The following is an 18771-nucleotide window of genomic DNA, read 5'->3' as shown; positions in this document are numbered from 1 at the left end:
TACTGTTCTATTTACAAGATCACTAAACTTTTGTGGATAGATTAAATGAGTGCTGTTCATGTAAAAAGGCACAGTCGTTCAAAAAGATAAATGAAGCAAACCACACTCAGATGTATGTGGACAGATCATCATAAGAATAAGCCAGAAAGGACTCATATGATCTGTGTTGAGCTAGATTTTCCAGTGTAAAGTCGTCTGAAAAGAAAACACATCTGCTTTCTGTTATGTCTGGAAATGTTAGCAGAAAGATTTTGAACTCTCCAAACAAATCCTTATGCAGTTTTTTTTTTTAAAAAAAAAAAAGCTGAAAAAATTGCATCAGTCATCCCTGAGAAGTTTAAAAAAAATACTATTAAATTACTATCTTGTTTGAATGAAGTGATTTTAATTTGATTTGAAGAGAAGAGCTGGGATTACATTTCTCTGGGTCCTTTGTGTAGTTAGTAACGTAGCAACACAGAGGGGAAACAGATTGGGCACACCCTTACAGTGCAGCAAATTATTTAATCATGTTTAAGTATTCTCCATAGGTAAACAATTACTGGATTGTTTGAATCTTCCTGTAGTTAGATCCTGTAGTGTGAATTCTTTTCTATGTCAGAGTGGCTGTGCATGATTACAGGCTTTTCTTTGCATATGTTGCATGCAAGATCGAGGCTGGTTAAGATTCAGTTTGGGAGTTTTCTGTTTTGCACTAAATAGTATCTGTGTATTGTTCCGTAAAGTTTGTTCATGCAACAACTATTATCTAATAACTAAAGAAGATAAAAGTAGTTGGTTTGCTCTTAATAAACATTTTCAAACACAAGATAAGTAACAGAGCATGGGTGCTGGGTCTTGTAACACAGAAGCTATAATGCAACATATACACTGAAAGAGTGAGAGTAGAAATTATAACTGTAATGTTCAAGTTTGCTGATGAGAACAATCAATATAACTTCTACCAAAGAAAGCCCTCAAAAATAAGCCAGAAGAATTCAAAGGCTTGAACCTCAGCTGATTTAAGATCTCTTGGAACTCAGTAGAAGTAGTAGTTAAGCAGATGGAATACTTGATACGCCAAAGAATTCGGTGTAAGTTGCTACCTTCAAACAGGGATAGAGTAATAAAATGATTGGTACTGTGAGTTAGCATTTCCTGATCCAGGAATGGGTGTGAACTTTCACTTCTCTTAGGTATTATTTGGGCAGCTAACAGGAAGTGCTAACCACGGCACTAACGGATTAATTAGCGTTAGCACAAATACAACACTATTTCCAATATTTGGACATCAGTAGCTTAGTGATTTCATGCTGATAAACTAAGTATTTCCCTTGATTATGGATAGGAAAGTATCACCGGCCTAGTATGGTGAATTATACTTCAAGTGGTTTAAAATCTGCTTCTGAATGTGGAAGTTACATTTCTCTTTTGAGGTTGTATTCTGTAATATACTAGAACTGCTTGTGGCAGGACAGTTTTTTTTTGCTTTCCATCAGCAAAGCCAGAAAAGTTTGAAACCTGCCTGACAGGGCACATTACATGTACAAGTCTTGGGGATGATTGGATAGGTATGTATGCAGAGTTAAGAAGCTTAGAAACTGAGCTGCTAAAAGAAAAAGACTCCCTGTCATCTTTGAAGTCATGACTGTGGAAGGAGATTGCAGGCAATCCTTCCTCGAGGTAAAGAAGTCTAAGAGAGTCCATATGAATGGAGCAGCTTTATATAGATCCATAATAGTGGTGCAGAGAACTGGGCATCTATTAGGGGCAAGAGCAGTAGTAGACCTTGCAGAAAAAGGATTAAACAGCAACAAATTGTTCAGGGACATGATGCCACAACTTAGCTGATAGGTCTTACATGACTTAAACCAAACATTAGAGACTAGAGAGAAACAGCTCAGGAAAAGGCTTTCTCCAAGACTCTTGTCAGAGTCATAAAGGTGAGCCTTAGCAATGATCTTGAGGCAGTTCTCGTTACTTTTGAAAATATGACTTCAGCCACTGAGTAGCCACATGATCAAAACCAGCCTGGACTGGCAACCTGCTGTAGCTGACTCTTAGCTGGGATTTGATCAGCTCGACAGCAGTTCTGTCATTCTTATAGGGGAGTAGTGAAACAAGTCACATCCAGTGAACAAGACCACTTCAAGGAGAGGAAAAAGACTAACTGCCTGAAGTTTGTCAAAAGCTTAGAATTAGTCTAAGATACTATATCAGCTATTTATTAGATTTCTTAGTCTTGCTGGAGTGGGAAAAGATGGGAGACTGTTGTCCAGCCTGTTAGAGGAGGGGGCAACGAAGGACTTCAGAGGCAACTAGAAGCAGTCAGGTGGACTCAGTCTTCCTGAGGTGATTGGTATTTTAAAAAAGATTACAGTGTATTTAAATGTGTGCACTGTTTTTATTTGCATGGGACAGAGAAGGATACAGAAGTGCAAATTTATGCTGGAAAATCTCAGAAGCGCTACTACTGATGAGCTATTCCTTCAGTTAATGTCACCACATAAGAGAGTGTGGTTGCTGAACCAGTCAGCCAGATGAAGCTCTTTTCAAAGTCAAAATAAGTCACTCCAGCTCATATTAAAACATAATAGAAAGTCTGCAAAATTTTTCTACTTATGTGCATAGGAGAAGTTTTATTTGCCTTTCTCTAGAATCAGATATGGCTAGTAGGTTTTGAGTAGTCCTGGTTTGTTTTTGTTCTTTTTTCCCTTTTGTGATACTTCTAGCTATGTACGTTTATGTCTGTTATTCTCAAATAAAAAGGCATAGTCATAGTTGAAGGATTTGAGGAAAATTTGAAATAGAATTTTTTAATTGATTAATTTTGCATTGAAGGAAGAAGAATAAAGAGAAGTTGATTTCTTTCAGTATCCAGCTGCATAAAGGAAATTCAAGCATTTGTTCCTTTCAGCTATAGAAGTTGTTTCCCATTTGTTCATATTATACTTGCTTTCAAAGATATTTACATCTTAGAAGCCTATGAGATAAAAAGGCACTAAGCTACACAGGATTTTCCTGGTTTAATCACTTTGAGCTTTGCAGTCATATGGAATGAACTTTTTTGACTTCTCTTCAATGGCTGAATAATATGACTGCCTGCAGGTCATTTGCCCTTTATGTGGTAAAAGTTGGTCAAATGTAGAGGAAGATATCTCTCTGGTGTATAATGCCAGACTTACGTGACTTCTATGGTGCACCACTGTTTGGAATGTTAAGGCATGGGAGGGAAAAAAAAGCCATTTTCTGTTTGAGAAAGGCCATCTGCTGTTGTTTCATGGGCTCAGTATATGTTACTGCCTGGTGTCGAGAGTTGCTGAATGGAATCACAGGCAACATCAAATAATACTAGAGTTGGAAGTATAAAGAAGAGCAGTATGGTAACGTATATCTGATGTTCGCAATCTAAGCTTTTCGTGTGGGTTGAATGCAATTGTTATGTAACGGGAAAATGATTGTTATAAAGTTGAGAAATGCATGGAGTCAGAATGTCAGCTAATGTCCAGCTCTGTGCAACAGTTTGTAAAAAGTGACATGTACCTAAGATTGATTAAATGCCCACTGAAATAATCTGTTGTATTTCTGTAGCTTTTAAAGAATGCTGAATCAAGACTGTGCTACTGAATTGAGGTGTCTGTTTAAGGGAAGAAAGGCAGGTGTCAGAAATGGAATCAGTTTCAGTTGTGATCCTTTTAAAGGTTAGAACAGCTTCACCTGTGCAGCATGGCCTGATCTTAAACTGCTTTTTACATCTAGCCCGTCCCCTGTATGTCAGTAATATGTGATGCAAAGCTAGAATATTACTGTGCTCTGGCAACTCTTTTGCCAGATGTTTTGGGGGAGATGGGGCTTGTGGATTGGGACTGGCTGCTGGGTGAGGATTGCCAGCACACAGTGACTTTTTTTCTGTGGCACATCACTTAAATTACAGGACCAAAAGCAACTGAAATTAATTTCAGACAGTAAAGAGAGGATTTTGAATATTAATTCATAGCCTAATCTAGAGACGATGTTGTATGGAAATAACACAGATTATGTGGACAACTGTGAAACTAGGAAACTTGACCTGGTGCCCTGTTGCATTCTTTCACTTTTAACATCCTGTAACAAACCAAAGAAGTGCTTAGAACAGAAGAGAAGGAAGGTAGGAAAGATCTCTGGAAGCTAAAGGGAGGTTAAGGCTTGAAGAAAAAGTGCTTAAATGCTAATATCACAAATCTGATATTTAGATCAAGATGGTATTGTAGGCCTGAGATTTAGCTGAGAAGATTTCTTTAGAAACCTTTTAGTGGAGGAGAGCAGGCTGGGCTGGAGAGGTTCTGAGGGCTGAAGTAGAGTATTCCTTGTCAAAAGTAAATGAAGTGTTCAGTTCAAAAGAATTTTGATTGCATTTACTCTGTTTCATTGTTTTTATTACAGACGTTTGTGTGTGTCTTTTTCTGTACTTTTTTGTGTGATACAGCATAATATCTTTATACGGTACTTTTCATCTGAGAGTTTGCAAAACTATATAGGAAAAGATTAGATTACCAGTGAGAACTGTGAGTGAAGTGGCAGATAAGAACAAAATGGCATTAGTATGAATGCAAATCAAGCAGAATGTTTTTTAAGGTGGGACAGAGAGGGAGAAATACAGAGAGAGATTAAGGCAAGGGAAGGAAAGGTAGATTGGGAAACAGAATATTTAGAGGGTTACAAGTTCAGTAAGAAATGTCAGCAGGGAACTGGAGACAAGTTCTGCATCTGGCATGGAGAGAGTTCTATAAATGGGAAGATGGAGAGTTTGAACTGCATAGGCACAGCATAATCCTGAAAAATTATCAGAATTATTAATCTTGATATTAATCAGGAGATTAATTTATCCCAATATATTTATCAGGGAAAAAAAATGGAGACAGAAGTGAAAGGTTTGAAGAGTGAGTCAAAACTATCAAAAAGGTAAGAGGGATTGGAGGTGTGAGGTGAACTGGGGAAGCAGAGTTGATTGACATGGTGCTTCAGATGGGTTATTCTAACAGAAGTGTAGGGTTTTGTGTACAGATAAACACAAGCTGTAGTATATGATACCTGAAATCAGTATTTGCAGGAAAGTTGTGTTTTATACCTATCCTAACATACTTAGTAACTTATGTTCTTGTGAGGTAGCACCTGAGAATGGCTATGATAATGCTCTTGCTTCATTTCACAAATGCCTTTGGATCCTTACCCTCTGCATGAAAAAGCACCGTAATCTAAAACGCAATGTAATCTACTCAAAGGGACCACACTTAGATCTTTTTTTCCCATGTCAGCAGCAAAGTTGGTACTTTGTTTGAAAATGTTCTCTTAAAATATTTATAGGGTGAAATTATCTTAGGGATTTCTCTCTGGCAAAAATCTCACCTATTCCAATAATCCACTGTAGTATAGGAGTTACCACATACTGTGGTAACTAAATGCAGTGCCAGACATTGTGCGATGCCACACAGATAGAAAATCAGCCTGGAAGAAATTTCTCAGGTTAAAAATGCATGCAATTTTCACTTTTCTTAATAAAGATCAGGGTTAGAGAGTCAGTTTCAAGAGGGCAGAAGCAGCTCAAGGAGTTTGACTTGTAACTCTTGGGCATCTTCTTTTGGTAGGTCTCTCCAGAGGAATATCTAAACATTTAGAGAATTGAGAGGCAAGCATGTTGAACCTATTTGAAAATGTAGAGTATGGTAAAAAGATTATTTTGTGAAGAATTTTGATTGCATTTACTCTGTTTCATTGTTTTTATTACAGACATTTGTGTATGTCTTTTTCTGTACTTTTTTGTGTGATACAGCATAATATCTTTATACGGTACTTTTCATCTGAGAGTTTGCAAAACTATATAGGAAAAGATTAGATTACCAGTGAGAACTGTGAGTGAAACAAGTAACGACTGATAATATTCACACAAAATGTAATAACCAGAAATGAATATATATTTTTAATTTACTTGTTTAACCTCTTTTAGGTTAAAATAATCTCTTCAGTAAAGGAAAATGAGTACCTATAAGCTCAGTGAAAGAGAAAATATGAATTAGCACTACTCAGCCATTAGATGACATTTGCAATGATCTTTCGAGTTTTCAAGTTACAGCTGGAATCATCTGGTTGACAGACAGAAGCTATGGATGAAAGGGAACTTGTGCTTGACAAATACTTGTATTCTAATAATGATTTTTACTTCATTTCAGGTTAATTGGCAGTGCATCCATAGCACTTAAGGATCTTGTAGGTAACCAAAGCAGATCGTGTCCCTTCAAACTCATACCTCTGCTAAATGAAAGAGGACAAGAAACAGGAGTGAGTGGCTTACGTTTCCTGCTTTTACTGTAGTCTTGATCAAAATGCTCCAGCAGTAAGAAGCAAATATATTTCGAAGTTATTTTTACTGTATAGATTAAATGCTTTGCAGTTTCATAGCAAAAGCTTTAGACAAATGTAATTTATAGCTGGATGTAATTATTCCTATATAGTCAGCTTGATTGATATCAGAGAGATTCCTTTAAGTTAGATTTTTTTTTTTTCTGTGTATGTATTACTTATTTGTATATGTGTTATAGATGAGCCTCGGGGTGCACGTGAAAATCATCCTAGTATTAAATATATATATGTACTTTTTTTCCTAAGTAACAAGTTGACTTCACTTCTTGCTGTATTCTTTCTAATGTTCACCTGTGTCATAGCAGTGATTCTAGGAAGCACACAATCACATGAATGTTTACTTCCAGCTCAGTTCAGAAAATTACACAAGAACTTGCTTAACTTAGTTTAGCACGTGTTTAAATTTAACAGAGTGATTAACCGATGTCTGATAAAAGTAATGTCTGGAACTAAACTCACTGTTTGTGCAGACTGGCTGCTAAGGCACTTCATATTACATTCCAGTCCATGTAATAAGAAGCCTTAAAGTGTAATTTCGGTATTTTATCAGCTACAGCTTAATATCATGGTTAGTTGGTCATGGAGTCAGGTTGGTTTTTTTTTTTTTCCTGACTCCTCATGTTACTGTGGGAGCTAGGAATAATAATGTTTTATTCAATCATCTAAAATAGCACAAAAAGGCAATTCTGCAATTAGAATGGAAAATGACATTGTGCTTTTCTTCCAGGATGGAAGTATGAATTGGCAATTTAAAGAGCCAGACAGGAAATGCTGCTTGTATTTCAGACTTCTGTTGTTGGTCAGATAGTGTTATTTCTCTCCATCTTTGTTTTTTCACTTTTAAATGTAGGATGTCACCTAATCTGCATCAGTATTGTGAAACTAAATAAATTAATATTTGTTGAATGTGTTATGTACTTGTATTGGAACTGATTTTTCTAAATATAAAAAAGCAATATCATTTTTTTAAATAAAAATTTAGAGCAATAGTCTGAAAATTTATTATAAAGTATGCTGTGAACGTAAGTAGTTGTTATTTATGTACAGTATTTGAACAACTTGCTGCTTTAAATGAGTTGTTGTGAACACTTTGTATTTCATAGAAAATCATGTATTCTTCTATAGGCAACAATAGATTTGGTAGTAGGATATGAGCCGCCAGCTGGACCTGCAAATCCAAATGACCCAGGAGGGACCAATACACAAGAAGGTATTTCAATCTTTTTTCAGAAAATTATTATTTGATGTCTTATGTATCATTTTAACCAGACATTTGTTGAGAATGTTTTTGAGATCCTCTGTTTTTTCCAACTCATCAGAGAACTATGAAGTAACAACTTTTTTTCAATTGGCAGGTAAATAATTACCCTGGTGGTCAGACTGCACTTGTGCAGAAATAATTAAATGTAATAAATGTTATATGTTTGAGAAGAAATAAATCAGTTTGACCATTATCTACTGATATACGGTAACATAAGATGGAAAAAAAAATGAAATTTAGAGTCTCCTGGGGTAAAATTTTGATTCCACTGAGAGATGTGCTTGGGGATTGGAAGGATAGGTAATGCAAACACAAAAGTTCCATGTTAAATTACTAGACTTCAGAATGATTACATGGAAATGTGGACTTGAAGGCTAAAAATGTTAATTGACTTGTATGAGATTATTTTGATAGTTTTTAAAAAATGTACTATAATGGAATACAGATAAAATACAGGCTTTTAGCTGGTATCCAGCAACTGCATGATAATTATTTCAGTGCCAATTAGCAAACACATCTTAATTCATTATTGTAAATACGTATTTCCCATTAAGTGAAATGAGTTGTGATTGCTGCAGTTCTGATTCAGAAGTTAAAAATGAAGTGCTAAGTCAGAGTGTTTAATCAAGTTGCATGTATCCACTAGGGCAGATGGATTCTGAAAGTTGTTAAGGAGATGGAGGCTTCCAGTTACAAAATATATGTCAATTGTGATTTTAGACATCTCTTACAAGGATCACTGAGGAATTAATTACGCAAAGTGATCAGTGTAAACTAACTCATGAATTTAACAAACATTCTGTTAATGCTAACTACCATACACACAGCATGCTCTTCCTGTAGGTTTTACCACATTCACTGTCCTTCATTTAAGAAAAGAAGCTTAAAACACAAGGGAATGACACTTTTGTGGTCTAGATGTTTATAGATCCTGTTTCGCAATACTGGAATTTCACTGTATGATTCAGTATTGTAATGTCATGGGGTTGTAGAACTGTGTTCCACAAAGATACTGTGATTTCAGAGCCCTCTTTAAAGAGGCTTTTTAAGAAACTTCCCCTTATTCTACAGTTACATGCTGTGGAGATGGATTCAAAGTTTTACTTCAGATGGCAGTATCTCCCTTCAATAACTCATAAATGGATTCATATTTTCAAGATGCTGAAGTAAAAACCAATGCTATGCTACAGCCTAGTCTTGCTGCTAGGAAAAATAGCTTCAACTGGTGGATGGCAAGCTGAACACAAGCCAGCATTCTGCCCTCATGGCCCAGAATGTGAACTGTATCCTTGGCTGCATCAAGAGAAGCATGGTCAGCAGGGTGAGGGAGGTGATCCTGCCCATCTGCTCTGTGCTGGTGAGACCTCATGAGATGTAATGCATACACACGTGGAGTCCTCAGTACAGGAGAAACATGGATCTGTTGGAGTGCATCCAGAGCAGGGCCACAAAAATGATTCGAGGGATGAAACACCTCTTCTGCAAGGACAGACTGGAAGAATTGGCTGTTCGGCCTGGAGAAGGCTTCAGGGAGACCTGAGAGCAGCCTTTCAATATCTGAAGGGAGGCTAAAGGCAGACTCTTTAGTGGGGTCTGTTGTGATAGGTCAAGGGGAAATGGTTTCAAACTAAATGAGAGATCTAGATTGGATGTAAGGAAGACATTTTTTTACACTAAGGGTGCTGAGGCACTGGTGCAGGTTGCCCACAGAGGTGATGGATGCCTTGTCCCTGGAGACAGTCAAGGTCAGGCTGAACAGGGCTCTGGGCAACCTGATCTAGCTGTAGATGTCCCTGTTCATTGCAGGGAAGTTGGACTAGCTGACTTTTAAGGGTCCCTTTCAACTCAAATGATTCTATGATTCTAATTGTCTTAGATAATCTGCACCCAAAGAAGGACAGATCTGTGGTTACCTTGGCTAGGATGTAAATGAGATAATACAATTTCAATATTATTCACGTGTATCAGATTCTTATTACTGAAACTTCAACAGTAGTACATCAAGCTGTACTATTTGTTTATCATCTGTGCTGTTTTTTAACTGTAGCAGATGGAGAAGATGATGGAGATTGTGAAGATGTCCTGGATGGTGCTGTTGCTGGCATCACACCAACAGTTCCAAGTGGCACAAGGGAAGCCCAGCTAGCTAGGCGCATCACCAAAGGAAAGAAAACACGCAGAATCCTTTCTAACAAACCACAGGATTTTCAGGTAATAGATTTATTAAATACTGCATGTTGCCTTTTTCTGACATTCGCATTATCTTGAGTATAATTTAATGTCAGATCATTCAAAGCTAATGCACTGTGAAGACAATTAACCTCTAAATTTAAAAGCCTTTAAAAGCCTAAAATTAAATTCCAAAATATTTTTCATATTGTTACGGAGATGTCCAGCTTTGAAGAGCTGACTGAAAAATAGGTGAATCTTATTTACTATATAGTTGGAAGATACCAAGCTACACTATCAGCTTTAAAAATAAGTAGTGAAAGCAAGTTTAAAAAAAAAAAACAAACCCATGCTGAAAAGCTTATCTCCAGTTTGTCTTGTAAAATTCAAGTGAAGTTATACTTGCTGTCATAATTAAGTTTGAAAAGACTATCCATCTCTACCAGCTACTTGAGGTTTGGTTAATTTTTTAATGGTGTATTGAGAAATTGCAGGATAATAGAAACCTTAGGGAACGTGTTAATACAAACGTTTGATTATTTATGTCTATTTCTTTATTCAGATTCGTGTTAGAGTTATCGAAGGTCGTCAGTTACCTGGAAATAACATAAAACCAGTCGTCAAAGTTCATGTTTGTGGTCAGACACATCGAACGAGAATCAAAAGAGGAAACAACCCTTATTTTGATGAAGTGGGTGTTGTAAGACACATGCGGAACCTATTCTTTCATGCCATTGTCCATGTGATATAATACGGGCTTTGAATAGTTGTGTGCAGGCTATAAAATTGCTGGGAAAAAAAAATTACTGTAGTGCTCTATGGTGTCTGCAGCTGAGCTTTCAGTGCAGTGCTTTGGTTTACTAAGACTGCCACGCAGAATCTGGAAATGCCACTGCTTCACTATATATAATTTGTAAATGCACAGCTAGATTTCTCTGTCGAGATAGATTTCTACCTGAAACATATGGAAATGGCAGAATAGAATTCACAGCAGTTTAAAGGGCACAAAGGTGATTGTGTAAACCTATAGATGTTTCACTCATATTGGCTAAAAAAAAAAAAGAGTGAGAAAATCACCTGCACCTTAACTTAATCAATTTGTAGTCAGTATATAGAGGAGGGACTGTGTTTGTGTACCCTTATTTCTTGTTGAATAGAGTACTAATTGAAGTATGACTGGGCTCAAACACCAAACCTAGTAAAGCATATACTGTAAACAGAGCAGATAAGCTAGTAAGTAGTTTATTTATCTTCACGCTGTCCAACTCTCAGATTTGTTACTGTAAGTCTTGAAATTCAAAGACGCAAATCATAAAAATCATTATCACCGTGAACACTACACAAGACCTTTTTGACAGCTATTACAAAGATGACTAGATCAGGACTGAATGTCCTGGAGAACAAATAACCTTTACAATTGCAGAATATGTTCCCCTGAGGAAAATATGAAGTGCACAGCAAAGGCAGTGCTGAAAGTTTCCAACACAACTATACCTACTGCATTCTGGGTGGAAGTCTTGACTTTGTCTTCTGTTTTGTACTAAGTTTATTTACCGAGTTCCGTTTTTACTTCTGCAGTAAATAATCATATAATGTTTTCAAAACAGAGGCAGACTGAAAGTATGATAACAGGTTAGGCTTCATAAGCCTCCTAAAGTCTTGTTTTCAGATTTTCTTCTCAAAGAATTATGTGTTTGCCGTTTTGAGACAGTTTTTTTTGTTTGTTTTTACCTTAACAGATATTTTTCTACAATGTCCACATGACTCCTTTAGAGTTGTTTGATGAAACAATTAGCATTCGGGTAAGAAAAAGCAGTGAATATGGGATTCTCTGGCCATTTCTCTGTCATAATTAGAAGCATTCCTGATTCATGTCTGTCTTTATAGGTATATGATTCTTACTCCCTGCGAGCAGACTGTCTAATGGGAGAATTTAAGGTGGGTGTGAAACATCTTCAGTATCTTGACCAAATTGAAGAAAATGAGAAATTATTAAAGTCTTTGTTTTAAGCATTTAAATTTATACTGCTTTAGCATGGTGCCAGAGAATTACCTAGTGATGTCTTGATTGTTATGCTAGAGACCATTTGCTCTAACCACTAGCAATTGCTTTTCTTATTTGAGTAGATTATTGTTAAAAGAACATTGTGCCTGCTTTATATAGCAAGCTCTCTCACTTGGCATCCAAGAGAAAAAACTTATTTTCCAAACGGTAAATGCTTTACTCAAAAAGTAACAGGGTGATTATTGGGTATGAGGAAATAATGTTATTAGACGAGAAAAATGGTGATGTGTATGACGCCATAAAGATTCAGGTTCTGAAATGATGCAGAAAGGTGTTCACTTGATCAGAAGCTTAAGCAAAAGAGATCACAAAAAGTCTCCTAAGGTAACTTCTGTGGTTATAATAATAATAGCGTGATTGGTTTTATCGGTATGCATTTCAGTCAATATTGGGAGGTAGACATCTGCACTGTTGAAGGTATTCCTAAAGCAGTACAAACAAAGCATTCACATGATAGTTGTAATGTTTGCTCCAATTCCCTATTATAACATTTCCAATATCAGTGTTGATTGTCTTTCATTTGCTTATTTTGTACTGTAAAAATTCAGTACATCTTTAGATCAGATACGTGTGGAAAAGTGCTCTTTATATGAAGCAGGTCTGCCACAAGTCTGGTAGCTTTTGCTCCTTGCTGCTTAGTTTCTCTATAATTTCTAGTGATTCAGACAGTGACATGTTACTCTGATTGTTCATTCACTAAGAAAAATAGGCAGATGACAGCATGTGATTCAGATGCTTTCTGTTCCTGCACACACTTCAGGAGGAACCCCTACAGAAGAAACTCTCTCTACAAAAGGACTTTTTTTCAGACCTGTGAGAAATACTGGCCCCAATTGCCATGAGAAAGCATAACTTAACCTTCATGAACATGTTTGAAATCTGATACAATTAATACAGTAGTGCTATATGTGCAATCTTGTCCAGGTTTCACCTAGTGGGGAAAATATTGCTCACCTTTTATAAAAGAAAAATGAAATTATTAATTAGAAAAACAAGTTTAATTTCTGCAACTGAAGGATGAGATATTCAGCAGGAAATAGGAACAAAACAGTTCTAAAAAGCCTTTATGAATGTAAAATTAAGGGAAAACATGGAAATTCAAGAAGCAGTAAGCTAGCTCCATCTTATGTCTCTGATGAATAGAAAAACTGCAGATCCCAGGAAAAAAGGAAGTAACCACCTCTGTTAGACTCTATGCATCTTTTACAGTGGTTTTTTTCTTGGATTCTGTATCTATTAAAAATTCCTCTTTTGTCAATGTAAGGCATTTTCTTTTTTCCTCCCAAGAATAGTCTATGTAAACTTTTATCCTGTTTGTGACAAACTTGTGGAAAAACTTTAGAGGAGTTTCCCCAGCCATTTTGCTTCAGATCTATTACTTCAGATGTGATGTCTTTGTTTTGATTGCAGATTGACATTGGCTATGTCTATGATGAACCTGGTAAGTAACAGCTACTTCATATCTTCTTTCCTAGCTTGAAACTTGGAATTGAAATATTTTCATTACAGTTTCTTAAGTAAATTGAAATTGCTGCTTAAAGTATTAAAAAAAAAAATCCAACAGCATGTAATTCCTTTCAGTGCTTTCAAGATGAAGAACAAGCACCTAAAATTTGGATATTAGTTTTGGTATCAAAGACATTTAAAAAATGGTTATTATTAGGTGGATTTTGTTTGTTTTATTTTAGGCCATGCAGTCATGAGAAAATGGCTTTTGCTGAGTGATCCCGAGGATACAAGTTCAGGAGCTAAAGGCTATATGAAAGTCAGCATGTTTGTCCTGGGAACTGGAGATGAGCCACCAGTAAGTTTGATTTGTATGCTTCTCTGCTTTTCTTCTACTCCCTCCACCTCATTCATGGATATGTATTCATGTTCCCCCTCACACTTCATGAGTTCTGTATAATTCCTTCTGTGAGCAGTATGTAAAAGTAAGGAAATATTTACAAATTGTTTCAAGGGCATCCGGTACTAAGTGACTAACTTGAAGTGTTATCCTCTCCAATTAAGCAGTCTCTGGACAAACTCTGGCTATGCTGATCGACCATTTGTAGATATTTCTTCATGTCCTGGAAGAAGCAGAAGTTTGCTAGCCTGGAGTCGCATGAAAGCTAATATGTAATTCTACTTAGCATAGGTAATCAGGCTGAGCAGCATATTGGTGTCAGTTGCATGACTAACTCAGGAATGTCTCAACTGTTGCATAATGTAGATGAGCCTGCAGAGAAACCTGAGTACCAGAAAGCTCCAAATACTTGCTTGGTGAAAATCAGGCCCAGCAATAGTTACGGGTTAGTTAATTTGATGTATGGGAAAGCATATTATAGTTAAAAGTAGCTACTACTTTTAAAAATTCAGTCCTTTACAGTCTGCTGTCCTGTCAACGTAAAAGTAGACTCTCTCCTCTGTGTGACTTTTGTTCACTCTTGAACATTGTCTGTAGTTTCAATTCTGCTGTTACCCCTGCCTGAGATTTTTACATTCTGCTCCTACTTAATTAAAGATAATATGGTCCCTGGAATCATGGAGTATCTCCTACTTGTTCCATATTATAGAATCATGGAATGATTGTGCTGTCTTAATGCTTCTTGATATAACAATGATATTTGTAGTTATTTGTGGTGAAGTTTTTGATAGCTTGTTTACTTTTAAAGCAGTAAGTTCTGGTAAATTATATCAGAATTGTACACATTAGCTAGTTGTTATACGATGCCGTACCACCATATTAATCTCAAGATGGATATGAAAACTGCACAACATTGGCATTTTGAGTACACTAATGAGCATCAGATGAGGATGGTTTTAAAAGTGTGATCACGATAGAGATGAAAATCAAAATAAAATAGTTTAAGTAAAATTATTTTTTATGGATTGATAATACAATAAAATTTCATTCTTTATAATGAAACTGACAACAGTTTTCTACCTGAAGTGTACTGCAGCACCGGTTTAACTAATTGCCTAAAACCTGTATGTTAATCTCGGTCTTTCTTACATACCAACTGCTGTGTACCAATGTATCTCCCAACAGGTTGAAAAAAGGGAAAGAGATAATGAAAGCGATGATGTGGAGAGCAATCTGTTACTACCAGCTGGAACTGCACTTCGATGGGTCACGTTTCTTCTCAAAATCTACAGAGCTGAGGACATTCCACAAAGTACATAGATTCTTACTACGTGCCTATTGGTGTATTTGATTACACATTAGAAAATTTAACACAATAGAAGTACCTATGCTAGCTGCTCAGACACAGCTAGCTATGTAAGCTGTTCATGAACATAAAACATAGCTGTTGGAGCCAATAATTCTGCAGTGGCTTAAGTAGCCTATTTCAGCCCTTTGGTAACGCTCAGTGAGTCTACTTAATTCTTAATGTTACCCACTAGATGAGCGATGTTCATCTGTTGCTGAGTGGGCTTCAAGAAGTGGTTCATTAGCCTTCTTCCACTCACAGAAATTAGATGCATGTAGTTAACATTCAAGTACAGTTGATCTGCAGGTATATAGAATGTTCTACGAACATCGATTTTTTGAGTATGCAGTGCATGTGCCAATTTTATCCCTTCATAGCATGATTTCTCCCCACTGCCTGTGGCAGGTGACCATGTCAACAGGTACTTGAGTAAAACATTTCAAATACAACTATGACTCTCAATTCAGGAGCACATGAGCACTCTTTATAGTGTTTCAGGAGTTTATATTCTTGAAATTTCACCAAAACCTCTCTCCTTTCACCAGTATATGTTTACTCTTCACAACTTTGTTCATCAGATTAGACTTCACCACACCTTGATCTATAAATTGGTTGATTTTAGTGGGAATGTTATGGCAAGTTTAAAATTGAAGAAAAAAAAGTATAGACTTTAATTTGTTTTGAATACTCTCTCCAGTGGATGATGCTTTTGCACAGACTGTCAAGGAAATATTTGGAGGAGAAGCAGACAAGAAAAACCTGGTAGATCCCTTTGTAGAAGTTTCTTTTGCTGGAAAAAAGGTAATTTAGTAAATATCTGAGTCACTGCATTTTAGTCACAGTCCTGAGGGAGAATTTATATGCCAATATACATTTTTAAGCTTACCGAAATTATGGAAATGAAAAAGCATTGGCGCTGAAGTTCACCTGCTATAACAAGGACAATCTACATATAGTAGAATGGGTGTAAAGCTGATGACTAATAAAAAGAATGTATGACTAAAGGCTAGGAACTGATGTGTACCAGATTGCTTATCTACTGGTTCCTGACTGCTTTTTTTGTAACTGGTTGTGCAGATTTTTCTGGTCAGGTTAATGTCATTTGTACATTTTATGACTAATACGTTCCTCAGAATACCAAATTTGAGCTGAAGCCCAATTGCATAGCCTACATTCATAGCTATCCAGTCTTCAAGAGGAAAAATGTCAGTCCTTTATTATGCTAATATAATCAGGTTACCACTCTCAGTAAACAGAGGAGATCTTCAGTAGACATTACCAACAAACAATATAGGCTCTCCCAAAAAGTATATTCTTCATCTATCCTGAAATCTGCATAAAGTAAGCTGAAATTGGGTCATTCCTTTGTCATGTTTCTTTGCAGTGGTAGGAGATCAGTATTATTAGTGTGAAAGCACATTCATTATAGCTAGTGGAAATAACGAACTTTTTTCCCCTTAAGGTAATTCCAGCCTCAGGTTTAAACACTATTTCAAATTTTTCTTTTCCCTCCAATAGTCATTAGGTTTACCTATGCAAGTCAGTTTAGCAATGTTTATGAATTGAAAACAACTGGTTTATTGCAGCATAAGATCCTCAGTATTCATCATTAACTACTACCCCTTCTCTCTGAGTAGAATATGATTGATCCAAAATCATAGCTAGTATATGCTTTTTTGTCTTTTTTATCTTTGTCCTATATAATTTTTGTGGGTTTTTTTTTTTCAGGTTTGCACAAACATAATTGAGAAAAATGCTAATCCAGAGTGGAACCAAATTGTTTACCTTCAAGTCAAGGTCAGTTTTTTTTCTTGTTTATTTAGAAAACAGACGTTCTTTTGGAACCCAAAGTATTAAGATTAGAGAGTTGAAATAATTAATGGGTTATTTTATTATCATTGCTTTTTTTTCAGTTTCCCTCAATGTGTGAGAAAATAAAGCTTGCAGTTGTTGACTGGTGAGTTACGACTTAAAGCGCTGGACAACATAAATTATATTGTGTGAAGTCTGGTTCTTTAGCTGTCAGATACTGCTAGTCTCAATCTACAAGAGTGCTTAAGCAAATGCATAAGTATCTTTAATAATATGGTTTCTTTACAAAAAGCTTGATTAGCATATTGTTAGTTTTGTGCAGTGAGCAATGAACACTATTGTTATTTAGCCGATAGTGAAGAACAATGTTTGTAATACTTGTGTTTGTCTTTTTTCTTCCCTAGTTTTGTGTCCACTAACTAGTTCATTAGTATTTTTAAAAATGTTTGAATTTCATTGCATTTTCAGATAAAACTTGAATGACTGCTTCCACAAATGTTTGTCCTGCACATATCAATACTGTCTTCCCTATTAATTCATGTATTGTTGAATTCAAATATTAAGCATGCTTAGTGTTTAGGTTGTTCAAATCCTAGTATGCTACAGTTACTATTCTATCTGTATGCCTGTATACACTTACTAAGCATAGTTCTGGAGAGGAGAAAATCTCACAGAGATCTCATTTGCAAATTTTGCTCTACTACAAATTTCTGACTGTATCTAAGAAATACAAATGATTATTTTCAGCAGAGCTTCTAAGTTGGTTACTAAAATTCTATTTTTTTTAAGCAGTCTTTCAGTTTTTTACATGACTTCCTCATGGTACATGCCATTTTTGTAACCAGTCATTACCTTCTGCTAATAATAATAAAACATTCCATATGAAACAAATGTCATACCTGTGCACTCTGTCTTGGAGTGCATTTTAACCACCTGTATCTTGCTTCTGCATAGGATGGCCAACATAAAGTTTTAATTAAACTTTTCCTCCTTCTTTTTGTAGGGATCGTCTTACCAAAAATGATGTAGTAGGAACAACTTATTTAAGTCTCTCAAAAATTGCTTCTTCTGGAGGGGAAGTTGAAGGTAAATAAATCAACAGTATGTAACATACTGTCTTCTCTTTGGAGGAGCAGCAAGCATCAGTGCTCTTAAGAAAGCATATTTTCATACAGCTCCTCATTTCTGTGGCTACAAGATTATCTGTTTCCAGAGATTTCAAAACAACGCTCACAGAAAACAGGCAGTGGGACTTTTCAGAGTATTAATGTTTAAACCACATCATCATCAAAATAGCAGTAACTCAAAATTCAGTGTTGTGTTTATTAAATATTATAGATATTTATTAATATATATATATATACAGTTAATGAGTCAATTAAATTTTGTAAGTCCTTTCCCAAATTCCAAAAATGATGTAATCTCACAATATGCCATTAGTGAGATAAGTAAATTTGCTAAGATATTTAACTTAAGAACAACCTGGAGTCAGTGTTTCATAGTCACTACTTCATTGGGTACTAATGGACAAGATTTCTTTTGCCACCTTATAAATCAATCTCTTCTTTGGTTGGGAAGACAATGTAAAAACAGGAGACTATTCCTGAGTAGTTAGCATACAGGAATGATCTAGAACCACCTGCTTCTTTTCTATATACTGCTTTCAGATGCTGAGAGGAATTTTGATCAGTCACTGCTTTGATCAGCAGCTTTATAGAAACTGGCACTGTAACTCATTGCTTAAGAGCTCCACATGACTCTTTAGCAACCCTTATATTAATAGCTTCAGTGAATTAATTGAATGCCTGCAGTACTGTGATTGCACATCATTAACTTGCATGCTTCAGTCAGTTTACGTGACTGGATTTGTAACTTCATAAAAATTGAAAGGCAAA

General features: G+C 36.0%; 1 protein-coding gene across 12 annotated transcripts in view; it reads left to right on the top strand.

Annotated features, from left to right (window-relative positions):
- MYOF (myoferlin) overlaps positions 1 to 18771 on the top strand; it is a 70433-nt gene that overhangs the window by 14297 nt on the left and 37365 nt on the right. For 9 of the 12 annotated variants that reach the window (XR_002439231.1, XR_002439232.1, XM_021398216.1 and 6 more), the window contains exons 4-16: positions 6186 to 6294; positions 7501 to 7585; positions 9684 to 9847; positions 10368 to 10496; positions 11545 to 11607; positions 11693 to 11743; positions 13281 to 13311; positions 13559 to 13674; positions 14902 to 15028; positions 15762 to 15865; positions 16793 to 16861; positions 16978 to 17021; positions 17880 to 17962. Coding sequence is in view for 10 of the 12 variants with exons in the window: in XM_021398216.1 (XP_021253891.1) it covers positions 6186 to 6294; positions 7501 to 7585; positions 9684 to 9847; positions 10368 to 10496; positions 11545 to 11607; positions 11693 to 11743; positions 13281 to 13311; positions 13559 to 13674; positions 14902 to 15028; positions 15762 to 15865; positions 16793 to 16861; positions 16978 to 17021; positions 17880 to 17962 (1175 nt within the window). In the remaining 2 variants the exon portion in view is untranslated. The remainder of the gene's footprint in view (positions 1 to 6185; positions 6295 to 7500; positions 7586 to 9683; positions 9848 to 10367; positions 10497 to 11544; positions 11608 to 11692; positions 11744 to 13280; positions 13312 to 13558; positions 13675 to 14901; positions 15029 to 15761; positions 15866 to 16792; positions 16862 to 16977; positions 17022 to 17879; positions 17963 to 18771) is intronic. The other 3 variants (XM_021398217.1, XM_021398224.1, XM_021398222.1) reach the window with 1 other exon arrangement.

Source organism: Numida meleagris, chromosome 5 (genome assembly GCF_002078875.1).
Source record: "Numida meleagris isolate 19003 breed g44 Domestic line chromosome 5, NumMel1.0, whole genome shotgun sequence".
In the NCBI taxonomy this organism is placed as follows: domain Eukaryota; kingdom Metazoa; phylum Chordata; class Aves; order Galliformes; family Numididae; genus Numida; species Numida meleagris.
The sequence above is the reverse complement of the archived record's forward strand: the minus strand, read 5'-3'. Positions and strand labels throughout refer to the sequence as shown.